We start from the raw sequence: 27,988 nt of genomic DNA, 5'->3' as shown, positions 1-27,988 counted from the left end.
AAGTAATATTCATAGCGAGAGTGCTGCTGACTCAGAATTTCTCGCTTTGATGTGCAGTTTATTGTTTAGATATGAACGATAAGCAGTTTCTGAGGCATCTTCTGTCTTCACGAAGAGCCCGACTCGACTGAGGCGCTTCGTGACCAGGTGAGGGACGGAGGGAGGCCCAAATAAACCCCACACATACTCTCTCTATCTATCTATGTCCATGAAAACTGTTATTTCAGCGTAAAACCTCCTGCAAATGACACCGCCTTTTAAAAAATAAATAAATAAATTCGCAACGCGTCTTTCCAGAAAAACGTACTGTACTTCCCCTCCATGCCGCAACCCGAACGTTTTCACAACTGATTTTACGGAGTACTGTAGGCCTGAGGTGTAGCGACTCCCGCGGACGGACGGCCTCGCTGTCCAGGAGGCTCCCTGCCCCGCACCCTTAGTTTGTTCCCGGGATAGGCTCCGCACCTCCACGAGCCCGAATCGGACAGCCGGCTACGGGAAATTCACTAATCCGTACGAATATTGGGTGTCGCGAGTGAACCGTACGACACCACACAATTAATAATATCCAACACGCGCTGAGTAAAGGTGGAACTGTCGCGCACGAGCACACAATTCGCCTAAGTGCAGAATTAATATAGTTTCCGCTTTATCGTAAAGTTTATGTTACCGCCGCAACGTAGTATTATTATTTATACCGACTCTTTTTATTGAGCGCGAGGGGGAAAAGGTAAAGGGGGGGGGGGGGGGGGGTGTTCTTTGAGCACAAGTCGTCACTCAAATTACATCGATAATAGTAAATACATGATTTACTAAGCTAAACGAAATTAAGTAAGGCAGTTTATTCAGTTTTCTTCTTGCCGGAGACAGAAACGAACGGCCATTCGAAATAAGTGACAAAGTGACACTGCGGGCCGCAGCGATATATAAATGAAAATGATCACTGCTCTCGTGTATGGTCGTATCGACGACGTTGTCGCGCGCCACCGCGAAGTGGCCTCTGCTCTGCTGGTGTGAAATACCGCAGTAAAGCGGGGTAGGAAGCGCAGCGCAGTGTCTCTCCGTCATTTCAGAGAAGAGGACGAGCGTGACCGCGCCGGTGATCGGAATCTCAGACACGCCGCCTTTCGCGCTAAAACGCGCTGCGTCTGTGTGTGTGTGTGTGTGTGTTTGTGTGTGTGTGTGTGTGTGTCTAGGATACCCGCTCGTGTCAACGCGCATCCATTTTCCCGCAAGTGTCCAGCGAAACGTGGAGGGAAAAAGTGCGTGCGCGGCCCAACACACACAAGCACACACACACACACACACACACACACACACACACTGTCTCGCTCTCTGTCTCCAAAATGTGTCCGCAGTGTCAGTCTTCTCGGGCCGAACAAGGATGCCTTTGAGCCCCGGTGTCCAGCTGCTCCTCCTGAGATCAAACCTCGGAGACAGAGACTCAGTGTGTGGGACAGGGCTGCTGAGGTGGGGGTAAAGCGGCCTGGGGGGGGGGGGGGTGAGCCAGGAGGAAGGAGAAGGTAAGGTGGGAGAGGGGGCCGCTGGGGCTGCGGAGTGGCGGGGGGGGGGGTACGGCCTATGAGTAATTGACTAGACATTACCCAAGCCCCTCTTGTGAAAAAGTGCTTTCTCAACGTTATGCCGATGTAATGCTTCAAGAAGAACGTCTGTCTGCGTCTTCGCTGTGCCCAGAGCTGCTCTTGCACCGTGAATCATTCGCGTATTTCACACTCTCCTGCACTTCGGATGTTGTAGAAAGTTTCTGCGCAAATGTGTCTGTGCACACCCGTTGTGCTACTATATAAACTTCACTTTTACTAGCCTCTCTCTCTCTCTCTCTCTTTCTCTTTCTCTCTCTCTCTCTCTCTCTCTCTCTGACACACACGCACACACAACGATGACAGTTCCCCTATCTCCCAGATCCAGTTCCTCTGTTGAAGAGACTGACTTCTCGGGGCTCTGAAAGGCTAGTTCGCTCGTGCTTTTGCTTTGCTTCCTTCGCGGCCTCCGCGTTCAATGCGTTTGTCCGAGAACCCCGTCTCCGGCGCGGAGCTCTCGAGGTTGGGCGCTCGACGGGGCTTCTTGGTTTCGCTGTGCGCCTGAGGAAGTCTCTCAACTGACAGAAGCACACCGGGCCCTTGAGGAGCAGAGGAGCGGCTGAGCTTGAGGCGCCGTGGGGCGGGAACCAGGACTGTCATTGGCCAAGTGGCGGGCGCGCCGTGCCCTGCAGAAGGCTGGGGGGCGCAACCACAGCAGGCTGGGGGAATACCAGGTTGGCTATGGAGCTGTAAGGTGCCCAAAAGCCTGCTGACGCCAGACCAGGGCGATAGGAGGAGGAGGAGGAGGAGGAGGAGGAGGAGGGTGAAGAAGCGGAACCCCCGCAATGCTTCGCAGAGAGAGCAGGTACGATGTCAAGTGTGTGCATCCGCACAAGTGTGTGTGCTTGGAAGAAGTAGTGCAGAACTAGTGCGTCTGTTTGTGTGTAGTCCAGCGTAAAATGAGGCACTCTGCTCTGTCTCTCTGTGGCCCTCTCTGCAACCTTGTGCTATATTATGAGTTTCATTCTGAGAAAACACAAATGTTTTGGTTTTTTTTTTTTTATTATTGAATTTTTTGGTTTTCTGTTCTAGGTTAAGAACTGCGGAGATGTATTTTTCCATTAAACAGATGTCTTCCTGTCCAAAGCGTAGTAACCGATGTGTCTTTACAGTGACTCTGTCTGTATGGGCTTGAATAGGATTCTTTGGAAAGGAATTCTGTGATTGATCGAGCTGATCGGCGCAGGTTAATTGGCTTTTCTCGGGTGCCTGCTCGTGGGTCGGATCCAGAACCTGTTTACACCTGTGTCCGTAGCTCAGCTGGGGTGTGTTGTGCATGCACAGCTCTGTGACACACATTAGGGAGCAAAAAAACACAACGGTTGCCCATCGAGTGACATGTGTCACCAAGAGCGGCTACATGGGGTCCGACAGGGAAGCTGAGTGCTGCACCGACCACGGGGAGAATTGCTGAGACACGCGTGTAATACCAAGAGTAAGAAAGTCGAAGATGAAAGGGGAGAACGTAAGATATTCAGTCACCACTTAGATCCCAGTCAGGGGACAGGAATGATGAAAGGTAAACAGATGGTAAACCGAAACTGGCAGCAGTATTTTAATTAGACTCAATACATAAGTATGTTTTTTCTCATGAAATCATCTGAATCGTATGCAACTAGAAGAAACATGCAGTTTCTCTCTCGTGTTTTGTCACTTTTTTTGTATTTATTACCTCCCAATGCTTTATCAAAGTGCCAGGAAATGGAACTTTCTGTGGGTGTTAAGGTGGTCAGGAAATGATGTTATGAGCTATTTATGACGGACTGAGAAAGTGATGACTAGGGGGCCCACAGATTCCAAACAATTGATACCTGACCTTAAGCCATTAAACGTGAAGGTGGGGCAATATATCAATGCATTTGGTGTTCATTCAAGGTCTTCACAAATAAACTGTACTGGACAAAGTATCCAGTTAATGCGTTAATATGTAGACATGCATCCCATACATGTCGCGTGTCCTGACACCTCTTATCTTTTACCCGAAACATCAGTTGCAAAAGGTTTAGGTGCTTTGCTGTTCATGTGTTCAACAAAACTGGCAGAGTAGGAAGTCTAGAAAAACAGATATTTAGAAATCTGCGCTGATACAGACCGAAAGAAAGAAGAATCGTACAGTCACAGTTTCATGTGATTTGAATGGAAAAAGTAGTTTTTTTCAAGGCTATATCTGCACTTAAATCCAGGCTCATTGCAAGACAGAAGCACCAGTTTGGTCTGTTCCAAATGATGGGGGTTACACCAGCCTCCAGCTCTTACCCAGTGGGAGACTGTGTAGTGGATGTGACATAGGAGCATATTTGTATGAGGCAAAGCTTATATTAGGGCCTCAACTGATGATGTAATGCACTCATTTTATTTTCCTCTGAGATGCACGTCGCTCTGGAGTAAAGCGTCTGCTAAGTGAATAAATGTAAAAGTATACGACATCATTCATGGATATAATGCAGTTGTGTGTGCTGCGGCACATTTAGAACGTATTCTAGGAGCGTAGATCGGAGCTTCATCGCTAAGCTCTGTGGCAGCAAGAGAACGTTTTGCTGGAGAGCGAGAGGGAGAAAGGGAGGGAGCTGAACACAAACGGGGAATTCAAACATTTTGGCATCCATTGATCAATTAAGGAAAGAAAGGGAGGAATTTGCATGCCCTCTATCCATGTGTGAGAAAAAGAGAGGGAAGGAGGAGGAAGGATGGACCTCACAGCGGAGAGCGCACTACACATAAGGGGCTGGAGCTGGGGGGGGGGGGGATTTCCATGCAAAAAAAGAAAAGAAGACATTGTTTTGGGGAATTAAATGAGTGTAGCTTGACAGAAAAAGAGAGGAAGACAGTCAAGATAGATCAAATAATAGTTAGGATAGTTGTGCAGAGAGTGTTTTGAAAACAGAAAAAACAGGATCACAACAGTTCATTTTTATTTCCCCGGCCTCCAGCAGGCAGCTCGTTCCCTGCATATAATCAAACATTTTTCATGCATCGTCACGTTATTTCCATTAATTTGAGGTATGGGTAGAATAACTGTCAGTTCATAACCTACCTTTCCCATCATATAATGAAAAAGCCTTTAAAACACTACTCATTTAAAAAAAAAAACCCTCACGACTACACCATTACAATGTTAAAGATGCTTTCACCAGCTGTACATATCCACAGAGGCATCATGGGTACGGACGCAGACCCCGTGCGTGCGAATCTGGCCGACACACCGCAAGCAGAAAGACACGTTACCGCACAAACCAACGGCGTGCATATGTGCGCGTGCTGCACAGAACGCTGTGTGACACGCAGTGTCAGTAAGCCTCCGTGTCACTGCAGGCAGTTCTTCCCTGTTTATGGGAGCATGCAAATCATCGTGACCCTTTGGCAACAGGGAGTGCTTGTGCACAGATTTGCATGGGAGTCACGCCTTTAATATTCAGACTATAGCACCTGATATCGCACTGCTTTGGATAGCCCACTAAGGGAAGGAAAACTAGAGGGACTTTCGAGTTCAGGAGAAACGTGTATGCAAAATGACAGACGCATGCGGACACACACATCGAGTTACTTTCAGTTCTGAATGCAGTTCCTCTGGCTCTTCAACTTCAGTTTAAATGAATAGCTGCCTGTATTTTCAGAGATAAGGCAGAAACCTCTCATGATGAAGCTTGCTGTCATCTAATCAAGGAGAATCAGAGGTAGATGGCTGAGCAAGGAATGTCACATGTTCAGAGGCCAGACTAAGAGACGTTGTGTTGAAGATCGGCCAATAACTCCTTAATGGAGAACTTCGACATTTTTCGTACCTGAACTATTTATAATGCTTACGTGAATAGACGAGGAACCTCAGACGGTTTTACTTGTGGAAAAAAAAAAGGGTCCACCCTCTCAAACCCACCCCTTACTAATGAAGTAAACTATGAAATTCTGGGCTCACTTTTGCAGATATTTAAGTATTTTATAGTGCTGTGTCAAAGTGCAATAATGTTTGACACAACCAAGGGACAAATTTTGTTGAAAATGAGTATAATGTACTCATTTTTTGAGAGAGATTTGCCAAGTTTGCTTTACTTCCAATACTGGGTAGAGCTAGATCTTCATCTGACAACTGGTTGCTTTGTCATCTGAAAAGGGCTCTGTTTTGTCCGTGCTCTGGGTATGAAAGGAAAGCATGAAAGACATGGATGAAGTGAGAACTTCTTCCCAAATGAAGTTTTTGGTAAACTGGCGGCATGACCTTGATTATTTTACATTTCACCCCTTTTCTAGAATGTTCCAGCTGTTAGATAATGAGAAAATTTGGCAATAATCAAAGAAAAAAACTATCATAGCCCATATCCCAAAAATATAGAAACTCCTCACTTAACGACCTACCTATTTAGTGACCGCGCGGACTTACGACCAGCTCTCTGACCAGTCTGTATTGTACGCTGTACGAGAACTTTGGTCGTGGAAGCAGCAGCGCGGCATCTCAGCGTCAAGCATCCCATCTCGCATCACCCTTTCTCAGTCTCAGTCTTGTTCCCACAGTCGATCAGTATTCACTACACTAGCGTTCGCAATCTCCAAGACTACATATTTCATCTGTAATGGTTTCGTCGCGGATTCAACCTGCAAAATCGGAGTATCAGCGGTGAGGCGGCAAATGCAGACGTAGAAGCAGCAGACATATTTGTTGACCAATTTGATGAAATCATCAAATCAATCATTCTGTAATATGTAAGAGTTATGCGAATTAAAACAAAGTTATCAAGTTGGAGTTTCCTTTAGACCTTTTCTTTATTCAGAATAAATAAAAACGATTACCTTTATTTACAGTATGCAAATCTAAGTAATGTATATTAGAGCTGTTTTCCTTTATTCTGCTTATTACAGTATACAGTACACTACTGTATAAACATTTATAAATATACTGAAAATGTTATAAATGGTGCAAAGGTGACATTAAAACAATATCTAAAGATGGTTATCACAAACCCACTACCAGTACAGTACGCTTGAAATATCGATAAGGGGTGGCTGCTCGCTTATCGACCAATTCGCTTAACAACCTAGTTGTAGGAACGGAACTCGGTCGTTAAGTGAAGAGTGTCTGTATTAAATGCTATGTGAGCAGTTACCACTGCTTTCTCTTGTCTGAGATCTGAAAAATGACTGGCATTGAAATAAACCGATGCGTCCTCTATCCTTTGGATGATGTTGCTCATAGACCATCTTCTGAAAGAGAGACTATCTCATAGAAGAGTGAACTGTGGCCTTTAGTCCTCTTGCCATTCAGATTAACCACTAGGAAATGACTCATTAAAAGTACAGTTTGCTGAATCACCAACCAGATGCTGTAGCAACCAAAAGCAACAGACACAAAGCATTAACTACAGCAAGAATTTCCCTCTTTTCCCAGTGACATGATCTCAGCGGACAAGGTTTAAGGAATCGAGTTAGATAAAGGTAGGCGTGTTGCAGCTTGGCTTTGCTTGTTGACCATAGTGCTCGAGCAGGCTTTGTGACTGGCATGCCACCATGAACACAACGCATTGGAGTGGTAACTCCTACTAATATTTATTATGATGTTGAAAACAGTGTGGGCAAGCTTGAAATTATTTCTGGTTTCCGTGAGTTAGAGTATTCATTTCTGTACAGTCACTGTGTAGCATTGAAGAAAGAAGCGTGGAATCATTTGGTATCACATGTCCAGAAACAACAGGATCAACCTTTACATTACAGTACGACAATACAAAGTAACTATCTGTCAGAAAGGGGACACGGTGGTGTAGCGGGTTTGACCGGGCCCCGCTCTCTATTGGGTCTGGGGTTCGAATCCTGCTTGGGGTGCCTTGCAATGGACTGGTGTCCCATCCTGGGTGTGTCCCCTACGCCCTGTATTGGCTGGTTAGGCTCAGGCTTGCTGCAACCCTGCTCGGGACGAGTGGTTTCGGTCAATGTGTGTGTATTTGTCAGAAAGTAGTTTTACACAAGTCCATGTACTTGGCTTAAGAGAAGACTGCTACAAATAAGTGAGCTAGATCTCTTGGATTTAAACCGTACCAAAAGCTTTAGCAGAGGAGAAGAGGGTCAGACTCTACCCAACTTTTAGTCGTAACAATTGAAAAATATGGACAGAAAGTGGAATAATGGCTATGTAGAACAAGTCTGTGTGCCTGAAAGTCAGTCGATCTCAGTTTCTCAGTGCCTTCTTTTTTCACGTGTTTATGTCTGATACAAATTTCAGGATATGAAAAGTCAGAGAAATAGCTAGGGGACACACAAAATAATCTCCTAGTAATGGACCAATTAAACTATGAAAAGAGCAAACCCAACCTAGTGTCCATAATTTCACACGGACTGATCCGGCAGAGCGTATAGACGCATCCAGGTTCTACTGTGGAGGTAGTTACATTGGTTCTGTGCTCAGGGTATGCTGCCATAGTGCGAACGTGCGGGATGTACACAATCTCTTCGAATCAGCTGAGACCTCAAGAGAAAAAAGCAGTTCTCTGGAACTCTGCTCTACTTTTTTCATCACTGATGATGGCAAGATGCCACAAACACCGCTTAGCTCCATGTGAACTCCAATGGATAGGCGTCGCATTAAAATGTGTAAAGGAGCAACCGAGCACAGGCACAAACCTTACTGTTAACGCATGGTCTGCATCAGATCTTAGCCAGAGTCCTGTGGCAAAAGAGAAGAGCTGAAGCCCTTCCAGAGACTCCTCCCCAGAGAGTCAACACTGAAAGAAATGTTCTATGCATTCCTTTACCAGGGCCTTCTTACACGTTATGGCATCTTCATAAAGACCTGCAAGACCTACAGCAGTTAACAGATGAAGATGGATTCTGACACCACTTACTGTTTAACATCCTATGTTTTTTTTTTTTTTTTTGCTCACGAGATGCTTTAATATGGTTTAGGTCAGGAAGCGGGTATTAATCCTCTTCCTGGGGTTTGATTCTGTTAACCTTTAACCACATGCCCCTTTCTTTTCGGATGTTGGAGTTACCCCGACCGGTGACCCTATGACCTCCATCTCTGCCTCTTCCCAGAAAGAGTCGTAAGGTGCAGAGGCGGATGACCTGCCCCAGCCCTAGGGAGATCCTCCGAGTGTTGGAGACCCCCCCCACCAGCACCGTTCGTGCCACCACGCTGGATGAGCTCATCCAGCAGAGCCTGCACTGCTTCGGTAATGCAACGCGCGCAAATTCGTGGGCTGGCCTGAGGGTTTGCATGTCTGCGTGTAGCCGGGTTCTCCAGAACCTCCAGAATCTTTCTAGAAGCACCCTTGAAAAACAGCAGAGAACTGCTCTCCGCCCAAGCGCATCCAGTACATTTTCCCGCAGTGGAGACGTCTGTGGCATTGCCCAGTTTCTTCCGTCCTTCCCTGCACCTCTGCTTTAGAGCGCATGTGTCGCTGACGGTGTCCGTCACTCTTTTTTTCACACTTCCTGAAGCCATTCACTCTCTTTAGCAGCTCCTCGTGTCCTCACCAGTCCAGTCAGTCAACACGGACGTGAAAAACAACGAGGAATGTGTACTAACTAGGAGGCAATGTTCAGTGTGCAGTAAAGTGTAAATTCAGATAGTGTCTATTATGCACCTTCTGTACGGCTATTGGTAATTTCAATGGCCTCAAAACTTTTCTTGTGCAGTTTTCTGTTGTGCAGTTGGTGTGCTCAGCTACAGGCTGCCTGATAATGAATCAAAGATGGTGGTTTTTGATACTGGTTGCTTTTTTTTTTTAGCACCATTGCTCAGCTTTTGACCTTGATGTGTCTGTGCTGCAGACTCGGATGGGAAGCTGAGCGCGGGGACAGACTTGGTCCACATGACCCTGATGATGCACAGCTGGGTTGTTCCATCCCACACCTTTGCACGCAAGCTGCTCTCTCTATATCCTTCCTGCATGCCCGTGGTTAACCCCGCCCTGCCCGACCATGTCCATTTGCATGACGAAATGTTAATATCCTTGATTCTATCACCTATAAGGACTGCCCCACGGACAGGAGGGCACGGCAGCAGCTGCAGATCTGTCACCTCATCAGGTTGGTGTGTCTCTCTGCCTGCTATAGCCATCTTTACTGTTTCGCTGCTCACACGGGGCCTGCATGAGTCTCTCTTACAGTGCACTTCTGCAACGATGCAATGCCTGAAAACCTTGTTTAACAGACTTCAGTGGCTGTGGCCAGTTAAAATCTTACACTTTTGCACTTTCCCTGTTCATGCACCCAGATTTTTCCTGAGGTAATTTAGGGTAAGTACATTGTTCAAGGTTAAAACTGGCTCAGCAAGAGCCATTTTCGTAGTTAGCCGTGTAGAGACGTTCCAGCGACATGGCTGCAGTGTGGTGTTGGGGTCAGAAGTCTGCAATGCAAGCCCACTGAGACCTATTAATGCTCTATTAAGAAGACCATGAGGAACCTCCTTTACCATGATGCTTTCCTGGTGGCCTCTTTCCTAGGCAATGGATTAGCCAGTTCCCAGCAGTGTTTGAGGGGGACCCTTTGCTGGAGCAGGTCATGCGGGAACTGCGGGTCCTGGTCAAGGCAGAGGGACATGAGTCCCACTGCCAGCTGATTGACACCTCCTACCTGTGAGTGAACCAGAATTGGGGGCGGGAGTAACCGCAAAGAACGATGCAAACAACCGGGGGCCTTTGCTGGGTTCTAAGGGGTTTTGGGTCAAAACCCAGCACTGCTTTGATGATTCAAACATTACGCTTCAAGTATGTAGTCACTAAAATTCTTTTTTAGAGACCTTGGTTTTGTTTCTTCCCTGTTTACCAACGAAATACCCCCCCACCACTCTATTCCGCCAGTGACCCCCCTGTAAAGTCCTCACAAGGGCCCTCTCCTCGTGTGAAGAAGAGGAAGGTGTCGCTGCTCTTTGACCACATGGAGCCGGACGAAATGGCTGAACTTCTTACCTACCTGGAGTTCGAGCACTTCTGCAAGGTCTCGGTACGTGCAAGGCAGCCTAATGCCATTTCCCGAGATAAGCGGACGTAAGGCGCATGCACAAGGCTGATCGGAGGCTGACTTTCTCCCTCTCTGTAATTGTTAGTATCTTGACTACCGCAGCTACGTGGTCCGGGGCTCAGTGCGGGGGAACCCAGCTCTGGAGCTCTCCGTAATGCTATGCAATGGGGTGTCCCAGTGGGTGCAGCTTATGATCCTCAGCAAACACACACCGCAGCAGAGAGCCCAAGTCTTCATCAAGTTCATCCATGTTGCCCAGGTAAGACTGCACAGAGGAACACTTAAAGGCCAAACACACCCCTGGACTTTCACAGCTTGGCATGGAGAGAAATGGTATTTCAATTGGAGAATCAGAGAAAGCCCTTTGGGTGCACTGTACACCCATCCTTTAGTTAAAGGGGCCCACATGACAAAAAACCACTACAATATTTATGTACACCTTTCACTCCGTACAATGGCATTTTTGTCCATCCATTGACAACAACAGCTTGTCCGAAGCAGGGTCGCAGCGAGCCGAAGTCTAACCCGGCAACACAGGGCGTAAGGCCGAGGGGACACACCCAGGGCGGGACACCAGTCCGTCGCAAGGCACTCCAAGCAGGACTCGAACCCCAGACCTGCCACACAGCAGGCACCGGGTGAACCCGCTGAACCCGTTGTACCGCCGTACCACCCCCCCTTTTTTTTGCCCTTCACACAGTCATTTCATTTCCACAATGGCCATTTTATTCTGTACAATGCCATTGCCACACGTATCAGATGTTTAGGGACAGACATACGCACTTTCTGTCCCTCAGTGGTGCTCATCTGTCCATTTGCTGGCTAAATCTAGTGTATTCACCTCTACGTGGACACAAGTGGAAATAAAAAGCCTTGGTCTAGCAAATGTATGAAGATCATATACCATCAGATATCCGTTGGCAGTGCTACACAGTACTTCTTGTGACATCGTGTCTGCATCCTTTGCAGCATCAAAGACTTAGGCATTGATCTTATGAAGTTTATTTCTTTATATCATAAACATGCATGAGCCAAATGTGTTTTGAAAAGGCAGAAAAGGAAGTGGCAAAGGCACTGGAAAAGGCTGCAAAGACAGACTCCATCAGAAAGAAAAAATATCTGTCACTATGCTCTGCAGTGGACTGGCTTACACACTGTCTTGCATCCTATGCTTCCAGGATAGACTCCAGACCGCTGAAACCTGCACTGAACAGGAAGTTATTAATAGTGAATGAATTATTTAAAATATAACAATGATAAGTTAGAAATAATTTTCTTATAAACTATGAAGGTGTTATCATTGTCATGCAAAAAATACCTTTTATTTGGGATATTAATGAAAAACCTACCTAGAGCAACACGTAGCATAGCGATTACAGTTGCTGCTTATGGACTGCAGGTTTAAATCCCACCTGCTGCTGTAATACCCTTGAGGAAGACGTGTGTCCTAAACGGCTTGAGTAAAAGGTTATCCAAATAATTGTGAGTTGCTTTGGCAAAATGTCAATGGAAGCAACTTTTTTCCCCACGTAAGAAATAATGGTAATTCAATCCCTTCATAATGGCAATCAACCTGAAGTGGTGATTTCATGGAGCTAATTTACCTGTTTACATGAGAAAAAGGTGTTTTTTTTTTAAACAAAGTTGCAGCAAGTTAAAAAAATATATATATATAATTCTACATTGTACAACAAAACCTTCTCAAAGCTCATTAACAGGACCATACTCTTCGTTACAGAAGCGACCCCGCAATGCCAAACACCAGTTAGGTGAAACATATGAAGAACTCAGTGGCTGGTTTCTTGTCCCCCTCTTTGTGTAGAAGCTGCGGGCACTGCAGAACTTCAACACGCTGATGGCTGTGACGGGGGGTCTCTGTCACAGCGCCATCTCCCGTCTGAAGGAGACTGCCTGCCTGCTGCCCCCCGATGTGACCAAGGTCAGGCTCGGCCCCACCGGTGTCGGCATTCGCCATTTCGTCCGTCCCCCATCCACAACACAGAGCACCCACCAAAAGAGACAGCAGACAACAGACCTGTGACTACCGTCTGCACGCTCTGCACCTACACTGTGCGAACTAACCCGTTACGTGACACTTCTCTCAGTTTTCCTATCTTCTGGATAATGTACAGTAAAGTGGTGTGAAATAGCTTGTTTGTAAAAACCCACGCCATGAAACAAAAATGTATGTATTGCTTGGTTTCATCTGGTTTACACTTGTCACGGAAGATAGGTGTTGAGCTTCCAACCAGCATGCTTTATGTTAAAATCCAAAGAAATGCGTATGAAACAAAACTCAATTAAATATTGACCTCCAGTGTTCGCTGGGTCTAGACCCACATTTTGTAGGGTGTCCCCACTGATAAATTGTTCATCACCAGCTGGGTGTATCTGGGATTCAGCACCCACGGTGCCACATTAGCCATCTGTGGTGACGAAGCACAGAGCATACAGATTGGTCTGTGTTCCCTTGGTTGGGTGAAATGGCTTGGGGACCTCTCTCCATCACTGGCCATGGCAACCTGCATGATCAGGCAGAGGTCCTAGGATGAACAGCGTGAACAATGCTTCCCTCCAGCTGTGCTGTCGGCTGCAGACAGTAGGGGTAAAACAAAGCTTGTGACTCAGAATGCACACCACAGGATGTATTTACCTTCATTCAGTCATCATGGGCTGACATGGCTGTTGGGGCCTAAGGAGGGGGAGGCGTAGGAATGGGGTAACTGCTTGTGACCATAATGGAAGTAAAAGGGGTAAAATTCAAAAGAGGTTACATTTTTTGTTTTCCTTTGTCTTCCTGTCCTCCAGACTCTGAGCGAGATGACAGAGCTGCTGTCCTCCTACAGCAACTACAGCACCTACCGTCGCGTTTACAGCGAGAGCACAGGCTTCAAGGTGCCCATCCTCGGCGTGCACCTGAAGGACCTCATCTCCCTCAACGAAGCACTGCCCAACTACCTGGAGGAGGACAAGATCAACCTGTCCAAGTTGCAGCACCTGTACAGCAACATCTCTGAGCTACTGGCTGTTCATGCATGCACACCACCCTTTGAGCCCAACAAGGACCTGCTGCACCTACTGACGGTGCGTGAAATGGGAGTAGGGGCATGGGAAGCAGAGGAAATGTTCCAATAACATTAGCATTCTACTCCATTATTTGAATTGGCTCACTTGGGCATTCAAGTCATTTCCCCTGAAGTGGACCTACATTTTTGTAAAAAATGGACTTTAGCAGCCCTAATTACGTGAAAGACGACTAGGGCTTTTTACTGTCAGTTCTAATTTATTTTTTCCATCATTTCTTATTTACACATTTTGCAAATGCCAAATAAAGGTACATGGATGGAGAACATGCTAAAAAACCAAATGGGACATTCAAGAAACAAGGCTGAGATTCAATATTTTTTGAATAAACACTATTAGTTCAGACTGTGTCCATGAGTGCAGGAGGACGAGATGAACCAGCGCATTCTTGTGTGCATCTGTTGTACCAGTGCTTGACATTTGGTAACCTCTTTGTGACCTTTGACCTTGCTCTAATGTTGCATCCCCCTTAGCTGTCCCTGGACCTGTACTACACTGAGGATGAGATTTATGAGCTCTCCTACGCCAAGGAACCCAAAAGAAATACTGTGCAGGTTGGTGAAATGTTATGTGGCAACACAAATCATCTCTTATTTCTTTTACTACAGCATGTTGGTATAAATCAGCACGTGTTATAAAACTGTTTATCATGCAAACTAGTTTTGTCCCTCTTCTCCTCTAGCCTGCAGTTCCAGTTAAACCACCTGTAATCATAGAGTGGGGGTCAGAAGTGACGCTGCGACTTGACCCTGACACAATTTCAAAACACGTCCAACAGATGGTGGACGTGAGTTCATTGGATCTGATGCTTACCTTTTTGGCAACACAGCTATCAAAGAGGAAATGAGCTCTAAAATATATTTAGCCTGTTTAACTGTCAAATAGGATATACAGCATACAGTACTTCATACATACTGTACGCCTGAGTGCTGATGGTCTGTCGCCCCCTACAGTCCGTAATGAAGAATTATGACCTTGACTTTGACGGTTACATCTCCCTGGAGGACTTTGAGAAGATTGCTGCTAACTTCCCCTTCTCTTTCTGCACACATGAAAGTGATAGGTGAGCAGGCTGGCAGCGAGTTGTAATCCGACAGAGCATTTTTTTTTTAAATTGACAGACACAAGTCAAGATCTACACGGAAAGGTATCAGTTGGCTTCAGAACGGGAGTTTCCCCCCTTTTTTTTTTTTTTTTTTTCTCCTTCCACCCACTCTTTGCCTTTCAGGGAAGGGGAAATAAGCCGGGAGGAAATAACCTCCTACTTCATGAGAGGCATGTCCATCTGTGCCAAGCTGGGCTTCAACTTCCAGCACAACTTCCATGAGATGACCTATAAGAAGCCTACCTTCTGCGACTCCTGTGGGGGCTTTGTGAGTATGAGCATTCCCTCCACTCTTTGTAGAACGGGTCTATCTGACTTTGATCTCTCTGTCTGTTTGCCTACTGGCCAGTTCTGTCTGTATGTTACAGCTCTGGGGAGTCATCAAGCAGGGCTACCACTGCAGAGGTACGCCACACCCACAGCGATCACTAAACGTACAGGAAGGAAAACTAAGCAAAACTTAATAGAACCTCATCATCTGATGGTTTATGCAGTACATAATCAAGGGAATTTTTTTTTTTTTCTCCTCCATTTCTTCATTTTTCATCATTTGATTCCAGATAAATGCACTTATCCAAGCAATGCAGTGTTTCAGGGATTAGAGACCAGTTAAAGCTTTTGGTACAAGAACCTGGTTTTGGACCAGTGACAATTGAACCTCACATTGATAGTGACACCATGTCACCAGCAGTGCCATATCATGGCTTCATGACATGTCCTTCTCTCTCTCAGACTGCGGAGCAAATTGTCACAAGCACTGCAGGGGTCAGGTTGGGTTGGAGTGCATGAAGAGGTTCAAAATTTCTTCTGGAGGCTCCTGTCCATGTACCCCTGCCCCTGAGATTAAGGCAAAAGGCAGTAGCTGGAGTGAGTGAGCTCAGCGCTACCGAATCTCATTCAAAAGTCATCTTCTTGTAAATACTTGCAGTTTGAATCTGTCTCCCAGTACAGGGCACTTATTATTGAATCTGTTTTCAATCAGGCTCTGAGGAGGACACCTTTGTGTTTCCTCAAGGCCAGGGAGCAGAAACGGCCGAGGACAAAGCGGCACTGCAAGAAAATGGAGAAATTTCAAAACATTTGGACCAATCAACACAAACAGAACCAGGGGTATGGACACCAGCACATCGAGACAGGAAACCCAGCTGCATCAGCACAGATATCCCAGGGTCGTTAGAGAAGGTATAAAAAAAAAAAAAATCAGAAACCTGCAAAACCTCTTAAGATCTTGCTTACTTATGTCGAAATACCATTGCGTTTATTTATTTTGATAAATCCGATGCTTTCCTCCAAAGTAGCTCACAATGTTAAGTCATTCAAACCCGACTCCTTCGAGTACAAGGAAGCAGCTCTAACCACTATGCTACCCGTTGGCCATAAATCCTTGCCGATAAAAGTTAAAGGAACTGAATTCCCTTGGGATTAATGTCCATTCTAGAAGACAGGATTTTCACAATTGCCCACCCTTGTCCTCCCTTCCAGGACAGGAACATTTCTTGTGTGCCTCTCCAACAAAGACAGAGACAGCAGGACAGGTCTCCAGCACGACAGAGAGCACAGAACCCCATTGTGCCTACGTCCTTCCTTCTGGAAAAGATGGAGGAGCTACACCTGCATAAAGATAAAGGCAGGGCACCTGACTGAGTCATGATCACTCCACCACCCGCCGTGCCCCGATACTGAAACCCGTAGGAAATGGTGTCTCACTCACTCGGATCAGCAACCACAAAAATAGGAGAGGGGTTCCACGCCCATCTTCTGCCCTACTCGGGTGGAACCGCACCAGCATTTCAGCTGGATTTCAGGCTGTAACCAGGGCTTGAGTCAAATGTGTGACTATTTACACCGCCCAGCCTGCATTTTGACAGTCATACCTTCCGCCTTCAGCTGCACGCCAGAATTCCTTTGACTGACGGCACAGCACTCTTCCAGGACAACGGGATGACCACAGCGCAACCCCCAAGGGGCACTTACTGCGGTGAACTTTAGCTCCTTGCTATGCGGACAATGTCACAGTCTGACTGCCGCCTCTGACTTCCAAGACAACCACAGGACCCCCTTCATATGAGAACGAGACACCAGAGACTAATAATCAACAACAGAACACACCTGACTTTGGAGAACTGGACATTTCATGAAAATGCATAACTTAAGTACATCCTCACTTTATGTTTGTTGACTCTGTTCTAAATGAGCACAAATGTAGTATGGGCAATTAATTTACTTCTTTATCCTTTTACTAAATATTTGTGTCTTACATTAAAAAAAATTATTTAATTTCTCAGTAACAATTCATGTAACATTTTTAAAACTTAATTCAATTTTATTTTAGCATTCATAATCAAGAACAGATATGAAAATACTATTTATGATAAAATCTCACCTCCTGTGCCTCACCCTCCAGTAGGTTGCAGAGTTGCATTCCTGATTTAGGAATATTCACATCTGTCACTCCCTTCTGCATGTTAGCTGTATGACTAAAGGTGCTCATTGTAGAAAACTTAACTGCAGCAACATTACATGGTCAGTTGGTCATAAACCCACACAGGCGAAAAGGCATTAAAGTCTATGGCAGACAATAAAGGTCCAGGTTTTCAAAATGAATATCTACTCCACTAAAATTACTGAATATCCTTAATACAGTTATTAGAAAAGCTTCAGTGACCTGACAACCCAAAATTGAGGGATGTGGTGGCAAAGCAAGTAAAGCTGGCGCCTCGCAGCTCCTGAGGTGCTCCGTTACTACACGTCGGAGTCCAGCTTAGGATGTGTGGAGTTTGCATGTTTCTTCTTGTTTGCACCCTGCACACATGGACGCAAGGAGGCAATAGCAAACCACGAGAATGGTTGCCAGTCAGATTTGGCTGGCTGGCACTTTTACGCACGATCTGAGGCTAAGTCTGATGATGTGGAAGTGGTCACTGAATCCGAATGGTTATGCAAAAAATTTTTATATAAAGTGTCTGATTTTACAGAGCAAAGGAGCAGTTACAGACAATGTAACACTAAATAAAAGGCGGCACAATGAAAGGCACACAAAACTGACAAATGAAGAAAACAACCAACAAGCGGGAATCAGGTCACGCTGTCAAATTTTAAAAGCTTTAAAAATGGTAAATTACTAAAGAAAAATTCACGCCATGGGTCAGTTTGCTCTTAAAATTTATAGACACAAACAGGGTTCACGTTTTCACAAAAAACACAAGTTAAAAGGGGTCTCCTCACATGTTCATTTTAATAAATCTAAAAAGTAAACATTATGCATATCCAATTAGCAGTTATCTAGACCAATGTTTATGAAGATACAGAAACAGATCTCATAAGCTCTACAGGAAGACCTTTGCTGCAGAGAGAGGGAAGGAAAAAAAACCTGTAACCAACCCCTTAAATAATAATCTATTAACAAAGCATAAATAATTCAGTTCTCACTAAAATGTAAAAGCAAACCAAGATGGAAAGTTTTGTGATAAATAAGGACTGTTCTTTAAAGATCTGCCCTCGGTGTACCAAACAACTCCACTGTCATCCCAGCAATCCCATCCATGCCATCTTAGAGGTTTAGCAGGCAATGCCAGTTTAAGGGCAAAGGGCTATGCTGCTTTTGTTTGATTGCTGTAATATCATGGGCCTTAATTATCTGAAAGATAGGTTATTAGTTCTGTAGTTTTTGGATACAAGCCTGGGTACGCTCAGTGTAAAACCTGCTAGAATTTCGCCCACAAGTTCTGCAATTTATCACCCTTCCTTAGAGAATCAATCTGTATGATACACCCCCATGAGAGTAGGACTGGTCAGGATGAGGGAAGAGTTCAAATGAGTTTCAGTAAGAGAGCAGAGAGGCATGGGTGCATCTGTGATGAGATCCAATGAGTTGAGCTGAGCCCAAGAGGCTGCTAGAACTGAAAAGCTGGAAACTCTGCTACTGTGTGCCTTGTGCTCCCTGTGAGCCCTGGGAGCCTTGCCCAGAGTAGTTGCCATATTGGCCGTAGTACTGGTTCCACTGGTTCTGGTTCTGATAATACTGCTGCCACTGCTGTGCATACTGCAGAAAAATAAAGGAGGGATTTGTTGAAATGTCAATCAAAAACAAGGACTATAAGGTATCTATAGCCATGGAAACCGGCAATCCTGCCCTTACCTGTTGGTATTGCTGGCTATAGTTCTGCTGCTGGTTGTAGCTCTGCCCACTGGCTGAGGTCTCACTGTAGCCTTGCCCATACCCAGGGTATTGGCTGTAACTGCCATAATTGTAACCCTGGTTATACCCACCATGATCATAGCCTTGATTGTAGCCTTGACTATAGTCCTGTGACCATCAGTGGAAAAAACATGAGTTAAATTGGGTGCCTCTTCTGGATTTCCTGAACAAAGCATGTTCATACTAAGGTTTTTCAATATGGTGTCTACCTGCATTTGTGACTGACTGTAGCCTCCCTTGTTGTAAGGACCTTGGCGACTGTAGCCACCTCCAGACTGGTGGTTGCGGTTATAGCCACCACGTCCCCCAGACCCACTCTCCCTGTGATTGACCCCCCAGCGATTCTGACTGAACCCTCCATGGTTGTACCCTGTAAAGATGATGTGATGAGCAACAGGATTCTGGGCAGCAATTACATGAAAGAGAGGAAAAGATATGCATATATACTTTTTTTTTTTTTTTTTTTTTTACCTCCTCGGAAGCCACCGCCCCCACCACGATTCTGGTAACTCCCGCGAGAGCCACTGCGGTTGTCGAAGCGCTGGTACCCACCACGTCCCCGGAAGCCACCCTGCCGGTTGTCATAGCGTTTGTCTGGTGGCGGCCCAGCCTTGCGACCCTCCTCATTGTACTGCTTCACCAGCTTATCAGCCTCCTCATGCTCCAGCTCTATGAAGATCACCTCATCCAGGAAGTCTCCAACTTCAGGAAGTACAAAGTTGGCTATAGAAGATGATGAGAAAAACCAGCTGAAATGAATTAAAACTATAAATAAAAACTAAGGAAAACACTGGGGAAGGGTCGTAGTGAGGACAAGTATAGAAGCACACAACGGGAAGACAGTGAAATATTGCAGAAGGAACGGCAATCCAAAAGTGAGGTGAAGACAACTGGCTGTATTGAAAGAGGCCAAATTTAAGGACAGGAGCAAACACGACCTTAAGAGAAACAGGACAAGTGGGATAGAGCTCAGCTGTGGAAAAGAGCAAATGAATAATTTAAGAGCTAAGAAAGTAAAGGGGACAGAAGTAGACAATGTTGCAAGCTGAAAACTAATTTTTAACTATACAGCTGCATTGTGTTTAAGCAGAAATACACTGTAAGCATATATTTAGCCAAAAATAAACTGGAAAGGTGTGGGAGTGTGGTTCTTCCAAACTAAATAAAATAATAAAGACAAAGAAAAAAAGACAAATACAAGCTGTAGGTAGGTGGTGTGTGTTTTTTGTTTTTGATCACATTATTGCGGAGATCCTACCTTTCATCTCTAAGACAGCGTGATCTGGTACATCCTTCCCTTCCTCGCTGGTTTGCTTTAAAGTTCGCTCTTTTAAGTCCTCATCCGTGGGACAAATTACAATAGCTTTGCGTTGAAAACCTTCAAAAGGACGCATTTTTCGTCTCTGGGCTGATCCATATACATTTGTCTAGCAACGGCAACAAGAAAGCAGTAGAAGCTGTTTATTATTGTCTCCTTTCCTCACAAATGAGCATAAAGCTCACAGCTCCCACAATCCTAAATACGTACCTCTTTTGGCTAAGTGATGGCACCTCTTCATCTTGTACTGCGGTAGGTTCCCCCCCACCCCACCAACAACACATTATTTCAATTTCAATTATTGAAAATCGTAGCGGTGCTGAAAAGTACTGAGCTCAACTGTCCCATTATTGTAAAATGAGAAGTAAAATGTTCACCTAAAACATGTAGCTGTATAAGCAGTTAAAATGAAGGATGCTGTAGATCCTGTGTCATTTTCAGTAGGGTATCATCAGGCCACCACCATACAATAACAAACAAGAAAGTATCCTTACCTGCCTGTCCTTAAAACATACGCCTTGCACTGCTCAAAGACCACTTCCCTGGTATACCTAATACTTCCTTTTAAAAACTCAAAGCATACTCTCCATTAGGCCTAACCTACATTTGAACACCCAGTTAAGCCCTGCAACTTCCAAAGTGTCGGTTTTTGTTATTCTCTTTAACCACTTATCTTAGTACTTATGCATAATATGCCAAACCTGGTGATCTGAAATACCTATGAAGTCCATACTGGATATCATGTACACAGTTGTCATGGAAATATGAGGGACATATTTTACTTGCCAGGCAGTGTAAATTTCAGCAACTTTCTAATAATAAAAACTATTTTTAAAGTGCAAAAAAAAAAGGTAAAGAAAGCACATGAAAAAACTGAAAAATGTACAGGCAAGAACAATGTCCATTTTATGTACCACCGTCACTTGAATATGACACCACTTTGGGTTTTCATGTACAACGTTGTAACATACAATAAGGTTAGACAATGTGATTAATGCCTCCTCTGCTGTATTCCAAATTAAAATTGGTGAAAAAATACACAAGATCATGGCAGTATGGCTCAGCACTGGAGAGGTTGGGGTGTGAGCAATACCTGGTCCAGGATATAGTTGCGCTTCTTGCGTGCTGCAATCTGAATAAGTCTGTTCAGGCACTGGGTGGCCTGCTGGATCAGAATGTCCCAGCGACCAGCATAGTTCCGCTGACGCCGGAGTCCCATTACCTGGGGGCGAACACACACTGTGGTCGCTCGTAAAGGTATACATGCAAGGATGATGCTTCAATTAATGAAAAGAATTAATCAACTTCACCTTCATTTTTTCCATGATGGCATTTGTCCCCAGGATGTTGTATTTCTTCTCTGGGTTTTCCTTTGCATGCTTCATAGCCCATGTGGTTTTGCCTGATGCTGGCAAGCCAACCATCATCAGGATCTAAATATAACAGACCACACTCATACAGTAGAACTCCGTAAAAGCACAAGTGGGTCTCCGGCAGACTTAGCTCTCGTTGAAAAGTTTAAGAAACACCACTGCTCACCTCACAGTCAGATTTACAAGTAGGTCCCACAGTGCCCCTGTTCCGTTCCTCCAGCTTGACATTCTGGATGAAGGTGTACTGCTCCAGTGGCGGAAAGTAGGCCTCATCTTTCTGGCCGAAATTGAATTCAATGGCACAGTTCTTGACGAGGACATGTGGGAAAAGTGCTCGGCCAGCAAGCTGCTCTTTTGCAACAGAGAAGGCAACGCCGAGCCACTTCCCATTCTTGGAGAAGGACATTTCCACCTCCTCGCTACTCTCAAAGTCCTGAGACACCAGGAGGAAAGACAAATGAAGAGCAAGATTGGACACATGAAATACAGAAGCCTGTGGAGGTGTGACCCATCATAGTTCTTTTGTTTTCCAGAAACGCACCACAAAGCAGCCAATGACGTCGTTCTCGCCAAACTTTTCCCCGTAATCCTCGAATTTGCAGCTTGACGATTTCTTCCCTGTTCCTCCACATCCATAGGAAAATGCCTCCTCACCTGGGACAGGACACAGTAAAATGTCAGTAAGAAAATCATTTCAGAGAGTCCTATTTCATCATGTCTAAATGAAAACTTAAATATTGAAATGAGCCCGGCACGGGAGTAATCTGTGGGGTAAAGACATAATAAATCGATCCCTCAATGTTTAAACCAGAATCATTTGTCCCGACCACTCTGGGGTGAGCCCAAGACTAGACACGGCCCTTGTCAATACTATACTGACACCATTATGAAACATTAGTAATATTTACACCTAAGGTCTGGGGGATGTGGTGGGAAACTGTCCCTGTTATTAATAAAAATAGCACATTACCATCACTTCCCATATGGTTTTGGCAAAACATAAGCACAGCCTAGTTTGCACAACTGGTTGCAAAAACAAGTAAAGCACACGTCTCTAAATGTCGTTGAATTTCAGTGCAAGAAAATTTCTCCCTGAACACGTTAAGCATTATGATAATGACTTTTAATGTTAGCTACTTAACGGTTCATTTTCCATGGATGCAGGCTCACAAGCTAATCAAGCAAAACGTATTTCCGTCAAACGCTTTTGACAAATGGAAACCGACAATTTACCAAGTTTACCTGATGTCTTGGATGAAATCAATAAAGACACCTGTGCACTGTAATTGTTACGATTTGAATTTGTCATTTATACATTAAAAATATAAACTTATGTTTTTGAGTGCATGCGTATATGACTGATTTAAACTCACCAAGCTGTGTACTACAGGAGTCCAGGGACCAGCCCACTCGGACCACGTGAGGGTCTGGCTCGCTGCTTGGCAAGTGCTTCACTGAGATTTCCTCATTGATCTGCAAAAGGAAGAAGGACAAGAAGAAAGGGTTCAGCTGGGAAAAGGCTGATTCTGCAGTTTTCTGCTCCAGAAGCCACACAGCCCTCAAGCTACTGTATGCAATCGACCTCCTTCTAGTAAACAAAAAAACACTGCTATTATAAACTTGCCAATACTAAATGGCTAATACTCATTCAAGAAGATCTCAACATGTATTCTGGATCACTTCTCCTCCGATCTCCTAAAACCAACATACACTTGCATCACACCATTTGTCACGATCATCTTCATACGTCTATCTGACCAACTCTATGTGCCGTTCTCAAAAGCACACTGTACTTTTAAAATCGTGTCTCTACCTAAAGCACTTCATCTGTTTGTGAAATGCACAAGAATGCCAAATGAATAAATATAAGGATTATTTTATTCCATATTTAAAGAAAATTTTATGGGAAATCAGTTTTCTTTCCACTTATCACTTCTATTTAAGTACCTTCATCTCAAAACAGACACGCCCACTTTTGACACCGTAAGAAGCTCGAGCTCCGGCCCAGAGGTAGGCAAAGCCCTCAATGGTTAGAGGATAGCCGCTGTACCGGTCACGGGAAACTTTGAAGTGTAAGTCGCAGTTATCTGTGGGGACACAAAATGCTTGGGTTAGGCTGACATTGCAGTACACGAAAGGTTAATACCGAACTGAAACATTATCAACTGGTTAATGAAATACCGAATCTCTGCCTCTGTGTGTATCGGTCAAAAGTGCACTTCGAAAGTCAAACAAGGTTGGACAATAGAGCTACTGCCTTTGGACCCAAAGATCGCAGGTTTGAGCCTCACTTCCAGCTGAAGTACCCTTGAGGAAGGTACTTACCCTAAATTGCTCCAGTAAAATTTCCTAGCTGTACAAACAGGTAAATAATTGCAACTTCATAATTGTAACCTTAAAACTTGCAAGTAGCTTTGGAGAAATCCAAAGTTAAACTGATAATTTCGAAAAGATGGTGAATCACAGATAAACAACAACTATGGCCTGTAGATCTTGGATCTGATTGTAGATGGTTGTGCAATGACAAGAAAACCAAGTGCACCTTGCAGTCCAGCATGATTCAACCCATTTACCACGAACTAAGCAAGTCACACCCATTTTAATATAAACTTCAGAGTGAAATCCTGGCACTGAGAAAATTCTGGTGTGTCATTTCCGGTGAATACTTCAGCAGAAATTCATTATCTGTCACAGTGTCACGCTGCCTTGGTGTCTCCATAACACAGCAGGTGTGGGTATTTTACACAGTGGCTCCTCAAGTCAGAAACACAGCTGGCACTGGGATGCCGTCCGTAGCTCCCCTATACCCCATGTTATAATGAATAAAAGCTTAGTAATACAAATGTTCCGAGAGTTGCTGGTCAACTTCTGTTCAAAAAAAAAAAAAATTTCACTTTGACCTACATTAAAACTACAAGAAATTTAAAACTACTGAAAATTTAATTCATATAAAAAAATGCAACCCTCCCCAAGATGGAAAATTAAAATGTTATCATCTCCAACAAGTACTTACTCCATTCAGACTGCTGGCCTTCTCAACCGACAGACATGCTACGTTTATCATGTTAATGATCACCAACACTCACAAACAACAGTCGCAACCCAACTGAAAACTACATCACAAACAAAAGGGATCCTTCTTTCTTGCCGTTTCTAGGGAGGCAAGCTCAATTAGGCAGTCCTACACTTCTTTTTTGGTTGCATATTATCAACTGTGTTCGGCGCAGAAACACGGGTCACATTCACTCGGCGACAGACAGAAATTGAAGGAAACGAAGGTTTTTATCTTGGACGTATCATAACAATTCATAATGCAAGAAATCACTCAGTTTCTATTATACAGAGTATAAATGTTTCAAGGAGCTACATCAGAGCCTCAACTCACATGTGTCAATCGCCACAAGGGTATCATCAAAGTCCTCCTCTTCTTCTTCTGCGGGAGGCTGGGGTGACCGGGACCTACCAAGAAGAAAGAGGAACCCATGCGGTTGGGAAAACATCTTACCCCGGCACATATGAGAACCGAACCGCAAAGGGTTGCGTGCAAAACCCAAGCAAGGCATTAACCTCTTATCTTCACGATACTCATAGTAGCCATGCCCTCTGGGCTCGTCGTAGGGCCTCTTGCGATCATAATGTATTGCCCTGCTGTCCAGGCTGGCCTGGCTAGCCTCCAGTGCCTCCCATTCGTTGGTCGGCTCCATCCGCTGCTCATCCAGCTCATGAGGTTTCTCCTCTTTCAACCCTGTCTGTAGCTCAAACCCTGGACCAAGAACAGCATTAACATGCCACATGATTCTAAACGTTTATATGGCTGCCTATTTACAGAGACATTAAGTTCTTTAAACTTTTAAGAAATGGGCACAGCAGCATTCCACTTCTTGTGATTTGAACCCAAGACCTTTCATTCACACGGAAACGATAAAGGAAAAGTTCACTTGTATATTAAAATAAGTTAACTGGAAAAAAGTTGGACCATTCATCAATAATCCAAGAAATTGTCCGCAATACATACTTGAGGAACCGCCCTGTTAAAACAAGTGACGTACGGGAAAGGTGTCAGAAATGTTAAATGTAGGAATAGTGAGGAAATATTAAAGTAAGACTGATCAGCTCTAATGAGGCATTAACTCACCTGACTTGTCATCAGCTGACTCATGAAACTCTCTAACGCCAAAGTCTTTCACCATTTCTGGCTTCTGCTCATCACCTTCTGAAGAAAAATCCGTCACGACGGCACCAACGCCACACGCCTCCTCTCCCTCCGGGTCTCCACCTTCCCTGTTCTCCTCATCCAGCTGCTCGTCTTCCTCCTCATCATCATCATCTTAGTCACGAAAAGCAATCACAAGCTAAAGAAGTTTCAGCAACAGACCACATTTTTGTGCTAAAAATAACCTTACAAGCTATTATTTACATTTTTTCCATTTAGTTGACACTTTTTCCAAAGTAACTTACAATGCTAGTCTACATACAATTATATATCCCCTTTACATATAAAGTATCTATATATATTTTTCTACGAGGGGGGCGCAGTGGGTTTCACCAGGTCCTGCTCTCCAGTGGGTCTTGGGTTCAAGTCCCGCTTGGGGTGTCTTGTGATGGACTGGCGTCCCATCCTGGGTGTCCCCTCCCCCTCCAGCCTTGCACCGTGTGCTGCCAGGTTAGGCTCCGGCTCCCCGCGACCCCGCATGGGACAAGAGGTTTCAGATGGTGTGTGTGTATTTTTCTATGAGATGTACATCGCTTTGTAGAAAAGTGTCTGCTAAAGGAATAAATGTAAATGTATACATACAGCTGGGTAATTAAACTGGAGCAATTTAGGGTAAGTACCTTGCTCAAGGGGGGTGAGATTGGAACCTATGACCTTTGGGTCCAGAAGCAGAGTTCTAACCACTACGCTACCAGCTGTCCCCGCTGTGTCCCCATGATTCCTGTCACCCAGCAGACTTTCTTTCCCAGCATCCTACAGCATTTGACTCATTTATACTGTACTGATCAAGGTAAAGGTACCTCAATTGAGGGCACAAGAACAGCAGTGGGATTTGACCAATGAGCTTCAAGTTCCCCTCCTTAACCACTAGACCACAAGTGTTCCATCAGCGCAGAACCACGCGCAGCATTTTATTTTTCTCGCGCCTGCCTGGTACCTGCATACTGGCAAGTACCGAAGCGCTGCTCTCCGGCTCCCCCTCCGGCTGTGCGCTCGGCCTCCACCGCGTCCAGCGGCGGAGCGACACCTCCGCCTGCGGCCGCCGCCGCCTCCACCTCCTCCTCGTCCTCCAGCGCCGCCTGCAGGCGCTCCGCCAGATCGGCCTTAAGGCCGCGGGCGTCCAGACCCCGGCGCTGCAGCTCTTCCCTCAGCTCGTTCACTTTGAGCTTCTTCACGTCCATGGCGCTCGCGTAGTTAGAAGGGCCTCGGCAACGCACACTGTGGAAAGCGCGAATAAAGCGTTATTATAAGACGGATTTGCAGCACGTCAAAGCATCCCCATCAGCTAGCGAAGAACCAAACCCCCCCCCCCACCGCGCTGTCCACGTCACGAGTAAAGAAGCCGTCGATGGTGCGAAAGACGTGTTCTACGTGGCCGCGTCTGCATGACTGTTTGTTTCTCGGTGCTGATGCAGCCGGCTAATGCAGCTGCCTGCAGGATGAGACCCTGGAGAGATGCACATTTCGGCAAGCGCGTCCGGCTGTGCTGCGCTGCACACTATTACCCGTAACTGCCGCGAGCGCGCAAAATAGGCGGACAGCTACGCGTTGACAAGCGCTCACCTTCCTGGGGCGCGTGCCTCCTCTCGGCTCCTCTTCAGCGGTCCCACAGTAACCAACATGTCGGCGCTCGTCGCTCTACCGCCCCCTACCCTACCGGAGAGACACTTTCCTCCGCTTCTCCAATCGCACTCCCCCCCCCCCAATCCCTAAGTTCCTGCGTTTTCTGTTTTTTTTTTACCCACTTTTTGTGGTATCATATACACTTTTGACCACGCAACCTAACGCGAATTTACACTGTTGAACAAAGATGGCGGAGGCTCAGACTCAGGTAGCCGTTTCGCTGACTCGTCTCGAGGTCCAAGTAGATTTGTTCAGAAAAAGAGTTTTCTATCTTCTAAGACTTTTAAACCAAGAAAGTTTTTGTCTCCGAAAAAGTACTTTTAATATGATACATTAAATAAAGCTATGAAATATAATATGAGAAGAGAAAAGAAGACAACGTTTACCTGCCTGGAATAGGGTCACCGGGACCTACCCCTGGAGCCAGGCCTGGGGGTAGTGTTCTTAGGCAAGCGCCTGGTGGCCAGGCCGGCCTCAGCCCGAAAAGGCAACTTGGGGGTGTTGGGTACAATGCCTTTCGGGCAGCA

At 45.3% G+C, this 27,988-nt stretch overlaps 2 protein-coding genes across 5 annotated transcripts; one reads left to right on the top strand and one right to left on the bottom strand.

Annotated features, from left to right (window-relative positions):
* The first annotated feature begins 137 nt into the window (after window positions 1-137).
* On the top strand, window positions 138-17,034 carry rasgrp4 (RAS guanyl releasing protein 4). Of its 4 annotated transcripts, none has more exons than XM_018763647.2 (17): window positions 138-147; window positions 8,619-8,755; window positions 9,357-9,462; window positions 9,552-9,614; window positions 10,031-10,162; window positions 10,388-10,529; window positions 10,633-10,806; window positions 12,370-12,486; window positions 13,356-13,631; window positions 14,105-14,185; window positions 14,314-14,418; window positions 14,585-14,694; window positions 14,860-15,004; window positions 15,105-15,141; window positions 15,469-15,603; window positions 15,719-15,918; window positions 16,219-17,032. In XM_018763647.2, exons 2-17 carry the CDS (start codon window positions 8,644-8,646, stop codon window positions 16,378-16,380), a joined length of 2,097 nt encoding a protein of 698 aa, XP_018619163.2. In that variant the 5' UTR covers window positions 138-147; window positions 8,619-8,643; the 3' UTR covers window positions 16,381-17,032. The 4 variants fall into 4 exon arrangements, with proteins under 4 accessions (XP_018619163.2, XP_018619154.2, XP_018619144.2 ...); XM_018763638.2 differs by lacking the exon at window positions 138-147 and adding an exon at window positions 2,224-2,406 and having other exon boundaries at window positions 15,752-15,918; window positions 16,219-17,034; XM_018763628.2 differs by lacking the exon at window positions 138-147 and adding an exon at window positions 2,225-2,406.
* Window positions 17,035-17,618: 584 nt separating this feature from the next.
* On the bottom strand, window positions 17,619-27,468 carry hnrnpul1 (heterogeneous nuclear ribonucleoprotein U-like 1). Its single transcript, XM_018763509.2, has 16 exons — window positions 27,402-27,468; window positions 26,776-27,056; window positions 25,761-25,952; window positions 25,193-25,388; window positions 25,011-25,084; window positions 23,573-23,712; window positions 22,999-23,098; window positions 22,167-22,279; window positions 21,792-22,058; window positions 21,563-21,685; window positions 21,346-21,474; window positions 20,193-20,361; window positions 19,406-19,657; window positions 19,144-19,304; window positions 18,875-19,042; window positions 17,619-18,778 (listed from the first exon to the last, which is right to left on the bottom strand). The coding sequence occupies exons 1-16, from the start codon at window positions 27,458-27,460 to the stop codon at window positions 18,656-18,658; spliced, it is 2,547 nt and encodes an 848-aa protein (XP_018619025.2). The 5' UTR covers window positions 27,461-27,468; the 3' UTR covers window positions 17,619-18,655.
* Window positions 27,469-27,988: the final 520 nt, after the last annotated feature.

The sequence above is a fragment of the Scleropages formosus genome, chromosome 10, assembly GCF_900964775.1.
Source record: "Scleropages formosus chromosome 10, fSclFor1.1, whole genome shotgun sequence".
Taxonomy (NCBI): Eukaryota; Metazoa; Chordata; class Actinopteri; order Osteoglossiformes; family Osteoglossidae; genus Scleropages; species Scleropages formosus.
The sequence above is the reverse complement of the archived record's forward strand: the minus strand, read 5'-3'. Positions and strand labels throughout refer to the sequence as shown.

Coding starts and splice junctions, on each gene's coding strand:
- hnrnpul1 (XM_018763509.2), bottom strand. CDS start 27,460: ATGTTGGTTACTGTGGGACCGCTGAAGAGGAGCCGAGAGGAGGCACGC. Junction 25,953..26,775: donor CGGTACTTGCCAGTATGCAG/GTACCAGGCAGG, acceptor TTCGTGACTAAG/ATGATGATGATGAGGAGGAA. Junction 21,686..21,791: donor CTTGTAAATCTGACTGTGAG/GTGAGCAGTGGT, acceptor TGTTATATTTAG/ATCCTGATGATGGTTGGCTT.
- rasgrp4 (XM_018763628.2), top strand. CDS start 2,387: ATGCTTCGCAGAGAGAGCAG. Junction 13,632..14,104: donor ACCTGCTGCACCTACTGACG/GTGCGTGAAATG, acceptor CATCCCCCTTAG/CTGTCCCTGGACCTGTACTA. Junction 15,005..15,104: donor GCGACTCCTGTGGGGGCTTT/GTGAGTATGAGC, acceptor TGTATGTTACAG/CTCTGGGGAGTCATCAAGCA.